The sequence below is a fragment of the Pygocentrus nattereri genome, chromosome 28, assembly GCF_015220715.1.
Source record: "Pygocentrus nattereri isolate fPygNat1 chromosome 28, fPygNat1.pri, whole genome shotgun sequence".
NCBI lineage: Eukaryota > Metazoa > Chordata > Actinopteri > Characiformes > Serrasalmidae > Pygocentrus > Pygocentrus nattereri.
In genome coordinates, this window is record NC_051238.1 from 6094122 (window position 1) to 6104121 (window position 10000).

At 42.8% G+C, this 10000-nt stretch overlaps 1 protein-coding gene across 2 annotated transcripts in view; it reads left to right on the plus strand.

The window, feature by feature from the left end:
• The window catches only part of fcho1 (FCH and mu domain containing endocytic adaptor 1), a 121350-nt gene that overhangs the window by 67081 nt on the left and 44269 nt on the right, over positions 1–10000 (plus strand). For both annotated transcript variants that reach the window (XM_017722328.2, XM_037535677.1), the window contains exon 4: positions 9397–9471. In XM_017722328.2, the coding sequence (XP_017577817.2) occupies positions 9397–9471 (75 nt within the window). The remainder of the gene's footprint in view (positions 1–9396; positions 9472–10000) is intronic.

A 10000-nucleotide genomic window follows, 5' to 3' on the forward strand; every position in this document is an offset into this window, starting at 1 on the left:
AAAAATGAGGAGTTATGAGTTTTATTCAGCATTTAACTCTAGACCTTCTGGAAGTTCTCCACATCTCAGCACAGCTGTCAGTATGAGCTGTAGTATAAACAGGTTTCAGTAACCCTGTAAGAGTGCTACATGTGCACCACCGTTAGCTTAGCTCTAACATAATATTAGAAATCCCACCCGGTTTTGAGAGAGAAAGACCGAGCGAGAGAGAGAATGAACGAGACAGGGAGAAAAAAAGACGTGGAAGGCCAAGTGAGAAATAAAAAGCGATAAAAGTAGGACAGAGAGAGACAAACGCAGACATAAGACGAAGAAAAGGAGACGGAGAAATATTGACATGTAGATGAAAGAATAGGAGAAAGAGGACTCTTGCTGTCTCTCTCTTTTTATCTCTCTCAGTACACACTGTAGTGTTAGAACACACCAGTATGTGAGCAATAACAAAGAACGTACTGTCCACACACACACACACACACACACACTCTCACACTCTCTTAGAGGTCAGTTCAGGCTGTTCAGTCCACTCACAGGCATAACGTTACGCTCACTGTCCGTTTTATCAGCTCCACTTACTTTACAGGAGCTCTTTGTAGTTCTAGTTACAGACTGTAGTCCATCTGTCTCTCTGATACTTTGTCAGGACCCCCATGTACCCTCACAGAGCAGGTACTATTTGGGTGGTGGATCATTCTCAGCACTGCAGTAACACTGACATGGTGGTGTGTTAGTGTGTGTTGTGCTGGTACAAGTGGATCAGACACAGCAGTGCTGCTGGAGTTTTTGGTTGGTGGACTATTCTCAGTCCAGCAGAGACACTGAGGTGTTGAAAAACTCCAGCAGCACCGCTGTGTCTGATCCACTCTGACCAGCACAGCACACACTAACACACCACCACCACATCGATGTTACTGCAGTGCTGAGAATGATCCACCACCCAAATAGTACCTGCTCTGGGGGTCCGTGTGTGTGTATATATGTTCTAAAAAAAAGATATATTTTTGTAATATTGTGTGTTAAAAGCCACCCTCTTACAAAATAAACTCAAAACATGTCCTTCCCTACAAATTTTGATTGATTTATAACAAGCCTTACTGAAGCCCCTCCCCCTCCTCACTCGCTACCATCTTATAGGACACTCATGGAACTCTAGTTTTGAGCAGTGGTTTCCATGAAACATGACAAATGAGAGACCCTCTGAAGAGATCGAGAGGCATTTCAGGGATGCTTTAAATTTCAGTGCACAGTTTGATTTGTTTTTGTTACGAACAATAATAAAAATTAATAACATAATTATTTAATACCATCAGTGTCATGAAGGCACTGAATTATAAGACCCAGCCATGCTGCCGGGGGGGTAGGGTTGCATGACATGGACATAGAATGTATTGTTTGAACTTGTTGGACTTTGCCAGCAGTGATAATATTAAAATACAGTGCCTCTGATTGAATGTACCGCATGTTTTTTTAAGAACTCTAATGAATCTCTCCTTTGAGAAATTAAGGAACAAAAATAAAAATGACCAAAGAACCCCTTTAGTATTGTAAAAAAAAATAAACACACAAAACAAAAATGAAATATGAACAGCTAATAACATCAAAACTGCAAGCATGTTTTTGTGCCCTGTGAAGCTGATCGAGGACACAGTGCCGCTGTTGCAAAGCACATCTAATGAAGCATCAAAAACTGTGACTGGAAACGAGGTGCTTCAGTCTATGTACAGTCGGGGCTACAAATATGAATAAATATGCCTATTTTTCATTTCCGTGTAGGCCAACAAAAGTGAGCAAATATTTATTCAATTACTAAAAGCTCTCTATGATGATGCACGTTTGTTGTGACGGCCATCGCTGCTTCATACATTGTCGCATTTGATGGGTTTTTACAGGCTGATAGTTCAGGATAGAGCCGTTTTTGAGATCTACAACTGGCTGTTTAGCTGAGTGGTTAAGTTCTTCAAGAGGATTCGAGGAGGACTGGATCGGATCTCCGGTCCAGGCAGCACTTCAGCAGTACCATGTTTGCTGTTCAGAGTGTGATTGATCAATATTATCTCTCAGAGGTTGCACTTATCTTTGGCAATAATAAAAGCATGTTATAATTTGATATTAATTATCATTGAAGCAAGAAGAGACATTGTGTGGAAAGTCCACACCATATTTGTGGTAAGTGGAGAGTTATTATATTGTTTTGGAGTGGGTGTATATTGGTGTATATTCAGTCTTGTTTATAAGGAAAAATCATTCTTCACCTCTTTACATCCTTTATTTTTGACAAGCATTTATCATTTCCCGTCACTGAAAAACCACTCAGAGGTTAAGGATGTTAATGCAAATTATTTAGAGATGCGAATAAATACATAATCATGTAATTATGTTCAGTAATGAGTTCGGTTTATTTAGCGCCTTTCTCAAACCCAAGGACGCTTCACAAAGAAAAAAAAACAAACAAAATACATATTTAACAATAAATAAAACGACATAGAACACACAAACACAACTCTGTCCAACAGCTAGTGAGGGGGGATAACAATGACCACAGTATAGAGTCACTTAGCCGGCCTGAAAAGTCTCACTCCACAACTACGGTGCATCACACAGGCAGCCTAAGAAGCCTCGAAGGCCGAGAATGTCCTTAGCTATGAAGGTGTAGCGTTTTCCACCAGTCCAGTCCAGTCCAGACAGCCTTGTAGCTACAGTACAGCGTCACCAGCCCAGGCAGCTGCAATGTAGTGTGGCGTAAGCAGCCAGTCCGAGGGGCCTCAAAGCCACAGCGTAGCACTGCTCACGCTGCCGAATACCAGCAGTTCAGGCAGCGTCAACCAAGCAGCCAGTCCAAGCAGCCACTTAGCTGCATTGTAGTGCCTGTCAGGTCCCCGTTCCAGGCAGCCTTGTAGCAGCAATACAGCGTCACTCAGGCGGATGGTCCAGGCATCATAGCTGTGATGTAGCATCACCCAAACGGCCAGCACAAGAAGCCTCTGAGACTCAGTTGCAAAATCGTTCTCGGCTGCCATCTCTGTGGATATGATCGCATGAAAACTCAGCAAGCAGAGAAACACAAAACAAACACACACACACCAAAAAAATTAAAATCTATAATTAATAATAATAACCAACATTCAGCCCCGGTCCATATATACAGACTGATACAAATACAAAGACATTTCTATTTATATAAGGCCTATTTTAGCCTCCATCGGTTTAGCCCTGCCCATTCTCAATGAAGTTATAAGCAGTGTTTCAGCCCAGACTGTCTTCTCTATAAGGCGCAATACAGGGCACAGTAACCGAAACAGGCTGTTTAATTCTGAGGGGAAAAAGGAGATTGGAAGATGGCTAAACCCTCGCAGGTGTCCCAAGCAGAGAAAAATATAAAAGACAGGACAGAAGTAGGAGAAGGGTCCTTTCATAGCGTAACATAACCACAGAAATAAGTCTAGACTGCTAAGGGTTAAATGCCATCCCCGCGCGGACCACCTGACTGATGTAACTGCCCTGACGAGCTCTCGGCCAACATTTCAAACCCTGTTCTGACCGTAACAATGAAGCCTCTCAGTGAGGCGATCCATCACCCCACCCAGCACGCTGATGAAGTCTGTCGGAAATGTTGAAGAAATATTGAGAAATTGACTGAGAGACCTGGACGTTGCTGCTGTCAGCAAAGTTTTATGTGATTTATTTATATGAATCGATTTCCCGAAGCCGTCGTTCAGAAACTCTCAGGCCAGCATGCCTCGCTTCTCCCAGGAGCTCCCTTCCCAGTGTTGTTGTTTTCCTGACTCCGCTTTTGCCCGCCGCAGAGGCATTTTCACATTTTTTTCATTTGTGCAAAATCAAACGAGACGTTTTATAACTGATAAGGCTCCTGGCGCAGTGAGGTGCCGAAATCATTCAGACTCGCTTCTCCCACTCAGTCCAGGCAATCTGACTGCTTATCACGAAGGCCGATCACAGAGAGCCTGATAAGGAGCGTTTGGTATTCGGCCGTGGCCCAAATTCTCAGGCAACAGTAAACAGAGTGAACACTTTCTCTGCCTTTTAGGGTTGGGAGGAAAAACCAACATTACATTGATAGTTTGGGTAAAAAATGATGTTGATACATGAAGCCCTTGTATAACTTTTATTAAAAATTAATGCTTTATAGCAGTGGTTAACTATGACTTTTAGAGCTAAGCCTTTTAGTTGAGGCTGTAAATGTGAAAACTCGTTCACAAATAAGGGGAGGAAATACCTTAAAGATATTGCTCGTTTCTGCTAGCTCCCCTACGGAATTCTAGTAGGACATTAGGACAAAGCTAACAGCAGTTTTTGGCCGTTCTTAATTAAACGAAACTTGTAAAATACATTCCTAATGTTGTATTTTGAGCTTTTACACTGTAAAAGATGGTGTCTTGTCAAGTGAAATGATCTTAAATATAATCAAGAAATCTAATATTTCTCCTGTTGAGATTGTTTTAAGCTTAATTTAAGACTAACTTATTTCTAGACAGTTTTTACTTATTTTGTCAAGTAAAATGATCTAAATATATTGGCAGATCGTGTTGTTTGTTGAAAGAAATGAGCTTGAAACCAGCTAAATGATCTGCCAGTGTAGTGAGAGAATTTTACTTAATAAAATAACTGAAAACAAGTTAAAAAAATGCTAATCTTATAATAAGTGCAAAACCATCTCCAAATGGGAAATATTAGATATAGTGATTACATTTAGGATGATTTCACTTGAATGTTGCAATATATTAGTGAGACAGAAAGACAGACAGACAGACAGACAGGCGCGATATAGATATACACTCACCAGCCACTTTATTAGGTACACCTTGCTAGTAAAAGGTTGGACCCCCTTTTTCCTTCAGAACTGCCTTAATTCTTCGTGTCACACTTTTAACAAAGTGTTGGAAACGTTCCACAGCCACGCCACGTTCAAAGTCACTTAAATCCCCTTTCTTCCCCGTTCTGATGCTCGGTCTGCACTTCAGCAGGTTGTCTTGACCACCTCTACAGGCCTAAATCCATTGAGTTGCGGTCGTGTGACTGGCTGATTAGCTATTTGTGTTAACAAGCTGGCTGGTGTGTGTGTGTGTGTGTGTGTGTGTGTGTGTGTGTGTGTGTGTGTGTGTGTGTGTACATGTTTTGAATTAAATTCAGGTGTTCCAATCACTTCCATGGCCACAGGTGTATAAAACCAAGCACGTAGGTCTGCAGACTGCTTCTACAGACATTAGTGTAAGAACTAAATATTCCACAGTCAACTGTCAGTGGGATTGTAACAAAGTGGAAGCGATTGGGAACGACAGCAACTCGGCCACGTAAAATGACAGAGCCGGTCAGCAGATACTGAGGGGCATAGAGCACAGAGGTCACCAACTTTCTGCAGAGTCAATCACTACAGACCTTCAAACTTCATGTGGCCTTCAGATCAGCTCAAGAACAGCGTAGAGAGCTTCATGGAATGGGTTTCCATGGCCGAGCAGCTGCATCCGAGCCTTACATCACCAAGCGAATGCAAAGCGTCGAATGCAGTGGTTTAACCGCCGCTGGGCTCTAGAGCAGTGGAGACGTGTTCTCTGGAGTGACCAATCAGGCTTCTCCATCTGGAAATCCGATGGACGAGTCTGGGTTTGGTGGGTACCAGGAGACGGTACTTGTCTGACTGCATTGTGCCGAGTGTAAAGTTAGGTGGAGGGGGGATCATGGTGTGGGGTTGTTTTTCAGGAGCTGGGCTCGGACCCTTAGTTCCAGTGAAAGGAACTCTTAATGCTTCAGCAGACCAAAAGATTTTGGACGATTTCATGGGGGGTGGTATTACAGTGTGGGCAGGTGTGTCCAGTCAATACAGAACTGCCCTACACTTTGTGAAAGGTACAGTGATGAGCCCATACTACTGAATAACATCATTAATAACACCATAATAACATAACACCAGCCATTGTGCCTCTGCATGAACAACACAGGCCTAGTTTCATCCTCATGGACGACAATGCTCCAGCTCATCGGGGTCGCGTCCTTAGGGAACGGCTGCTGGAGACTGGGGTTCCTCAAATGGAGTGGCCTGCACTTTCTCCAGACATGGATCCCATAGAAAGCCTATGGGATCAGCTGAGTCCCCGAGTAGAGGCTCATAACTCTGTACCCCAGAACCTCAATGACCCGAGAGCCGCCCTTCAAGAAGAGTGGGATGCCGTGCCTCAGCAGACAATAAGTCGACGTGTCAAGCTGTAATTGATGCTCAAGGGCGCATGACAAGTTATTGAGACATTGGCATTTTTTATTGGGGTATTCCCGCCACTGTTGTTGGCTTTTGTTTCAATAAACTGTTTGAGATGAGGAGATCACCACTGCATGCTTCTACTTAGATGCCCTACTTTCATGATATAACATCACTGTAGCGTGAACTTTTTCAGTTTTCCATAAATTTCACCCAAAAGCCAAATATCCCTAACTTTTTGTGAGGTGTGTGTGTGTGTGTGTGTGTGTGTGTGTGTGTGTGTGTGTGTGTGTGTGTGTGTGTGTGTGTATATATACAGGGCTTAAGTATCATGATTCTCACCCCCTGCTGTCTTTCTCACTTAAGGCAGAGAACGGCTTTACCCCAACCCCTTTATGATGTTCCCTCAAACACACTCATACATGGACCTGTCCTGATGCTAATTAAATCCGAACTCTACTGGTAAATCACACCGTTTGTTATTGGAACATAATGGACTGCGATATTTGCACAGCATCAAAAGACAAACAGGTTTATTTTTCCTCAGGCGTTTGGGAGTCGTTTACAAGCAGGCCGTAATGTTTACACTTTGTCAAATTTATCACGTTGAAGGGAGTGACATTTACAGTACACGCTGCAGGGCATTCCCATTCCCATTCAACTGCCTGCTAACTGCTGGAGGAAAAACACGGCCTGTGTGATTTAGTTCAGCTGGAATACGCCAAATGCTAGAATTGCATCATTAATCTTTTATTAGGCTTAATCTTCATGGCTTTAGCTTGTGTGTGTATTTAATTGGTAAAGGGCAAAATGAATGGATTGTGTTCAGTAGTGGGTTTTCTGCATTATAATCAGCTGGTTCTTCTGTGTCGGGAGAGCGCAGCCCATCCTAAAACATTTTGGTTTTCACTTAATTTTTTATGTATTTGAGCAAGACTGGTCAGCATTATATGCAGCCAACTCAAACGTCTCTACTACAAGTGAAACATATTTAATTTATTTAATTTCCAGCAATTCAGCTGAAAGTAGAGGGAGTGCAAGGCCCAATCCCGTTTCTTCTTCTTACCCCTACCTCTAGTTTTCGAGTGTCACCCTAACCTAGTGGTTAAATTTTTGCTCTACAAAATAAAAAACGACTTTGCTTCATTATCAGCTACTGGCGCTGCTCTGTAGCCCACCCTGCCCGTCTGCAGTGACAGCAGAGGAGGGTGAAGTTCAGCTCCTCACTGCTGGGCTTTAGTTACATCAGACGCCTTCAAAGAGGGGGCAATTACTTATTATCGCCCACTCTAATTCTTCAGTGATACGAAGCTGAGGTCAGATATTCACCAGCTTCTTGTTCGAACTTTCCCATTCCACCTTAAATGATATCGCAGTTACATTCTGGGGCTTCAGGCATCAGAACTGCTGGACTATTTAAGGAGGAGTGGGAAAATGAGCTAGCTAGCTACCGAGACATCAGCGTGCTATTAGCAGTTTCTTTATGATTGTTATGAAGAAAAGGGCCATAATACGATATTAAACTAAGATATTGTAATGGTTATTATGTATTATAATAATTTTCTAACAAAAAAAAATACACTTTTGGGGTTCTTGATTGCTCACACATGTTTATTTTATTTTTTTATTTGAAACACTCTGGAGTGTCTCTGAAAAACCTCCATTTGGAGGGTCATGTAGCCCTAACACTTCGCCCTACCCCTCTATCTCAGCAATCATTGGGACACCCTAACCCTAAACGTGAGGGCTAAGGGCTCAGTGGTAGGGGCAAGGGGTGAAATGGGATTGGGCCCAAATGTTATACGTCATAGGCGAGGTAAGATAGATAGGTAGAAAATAAACTAGCAGTGTCCTACATTGTCACAGGTAGCTTGCTGAGTTTACCCCTCTTACCCTGCATCCATGCTGGCAGCGAGGTGATGCGACACGGCGGCTGGAGGTGATCCATTTACAGTGAAAGCTGGAGATTTCCCGCAACAGGAGGCAGCGCGTGTGCTGGTGGCGCAAAGTCGTGGAGTTGAAAGTTGAGCGGAGTTTAACTTTATTCAAATAAGGCGTGAAGCGATGTGGCGATTAACAGTAGGAATTGAACACTGAGCAGCGTAGTACGCACTTGGAACCATGGCAACCAGTGGCCAGCTGGAGTTTAGAAACACCCACAGGTGATGAGCAGCGATTTGGGCGAAAAGTTGTTGCTGGTGTGAACGCAGGGTTACACTAGAAGGGCCAAGATGTGATGCAGTACAAAACAGACTAAGGCTTAACATGCAGACAATTGTGTTAAGGTTTGGTTGGCTGCAGATTTGTGGTAAATGCGACGCTGCATCTTGGCAGAGATGTGAACACTCAGGCAGTGAAGGAGTTTAAATTGCAAATATAGCTCATTTGGTTTCTTATAGAAGTGCTGTTAAACACTGTTGTCAGAAGAAAGCGGTAACTGTAAATGGTAAAAATATACAATGGAAGTCAATGGAACCAGACTTTTTTCCCCAAGTCATTTTGAGCCGTTTCTTTCGGTCCATTCATCGTGAAATTTACACACAATGTAAAGGGTAACAAACATTTTCAAATTATGTTAAAAACTGAAAAAGGACAAAAACGGAGATGCAAGGTTTTCCTCCGACAGCAGCGTAATATAATTTGCAGACATCAGCTAGTCCAGTGCAGTTATGGAATAGCTAATAAAGAATAATCAAAGCGTGATTTAAATGTGTATTTCTGACATTCCTAATGGCATAACCCAACACGGCGATTATTAGTTTTTTCGATTACTCTGTTGTGGCATAAATAAGCGTTTAAAATTCAGCGAAAACGAACTCGTTCCAGCAGTTGTAGAAGTCTTTTACACTGAACATCAGAAAAGTGGAGCTCAATCCGCCGCAGTAAACCATATATGGACTGCATTTCCCATGAGTCCGTGCGTATGGATGTAAAGATATGGAAAAATATGGAAGACCAACTTCGGAAACTTGAACTTTGAAAATATCCCTGCAAATGTCTGAGAAAACTGAAAGTGAGTCTGCTGGAAGCTGTTAAATGCACGGTTCCTGATGCTGAACACTTAGTAACTTGTACTTAAAGGCAGTTTTAACTGGAAGTTAAATGAAGGGTTCTCTCTGACTCTCGCACAGTGCTGTAGTTGTCTGGTTTCGTTTGAACATGTGGCTAATACAAGCGTGTGTTTGCATTAGGGCTGCAGTTGAGGAGACCTACTCCAAATCCATGAGCAAACTGGCCAAGATGGCCAGCAATGGAAGCCCGCTTGGGTAAGTGACATCCCCATCTTTATCTTCATCAATCATAGCCGACTGAAGCTTGTAATGCTCCTAAGCGTAACGGCAACTTCACCGATTTGAATGAAATGCTTAGGGTGTAAACTCAGTCATTCAGAAGAGTTTGGGGTGAAATAGTCTGTTCTAGAGAAATGACGTGATATGTATGATATAACAGATGTGTTCCCCGTGGTGGTGAATGGAACCAGACTGAAGAGTTTAACCCTTGGGTGGTGTTCAGGTCTGTGGGGCCCATTTTCAGTGTTTACAAATATGATTGATTATTATTTCAACCCCAGATTCTTTGTTCTTTGTTCATCTTCTGTGAAGAACATGTAAAATAACCCATTTTCAGTGCCTTCACGCTGTTCACTGCCCACACATCTATATTACACATGTGGTGTTGGGCTGAACCCGTGGGGAGTAAAAGTGTGGAGGTGTTGTGTCCTTCACTCTGTTCTCCTCCTACGTGGCCTGCTGTTAGTGTGTGTGTGTGTGTGTGAGAGACGGTGGACAGGCTGCT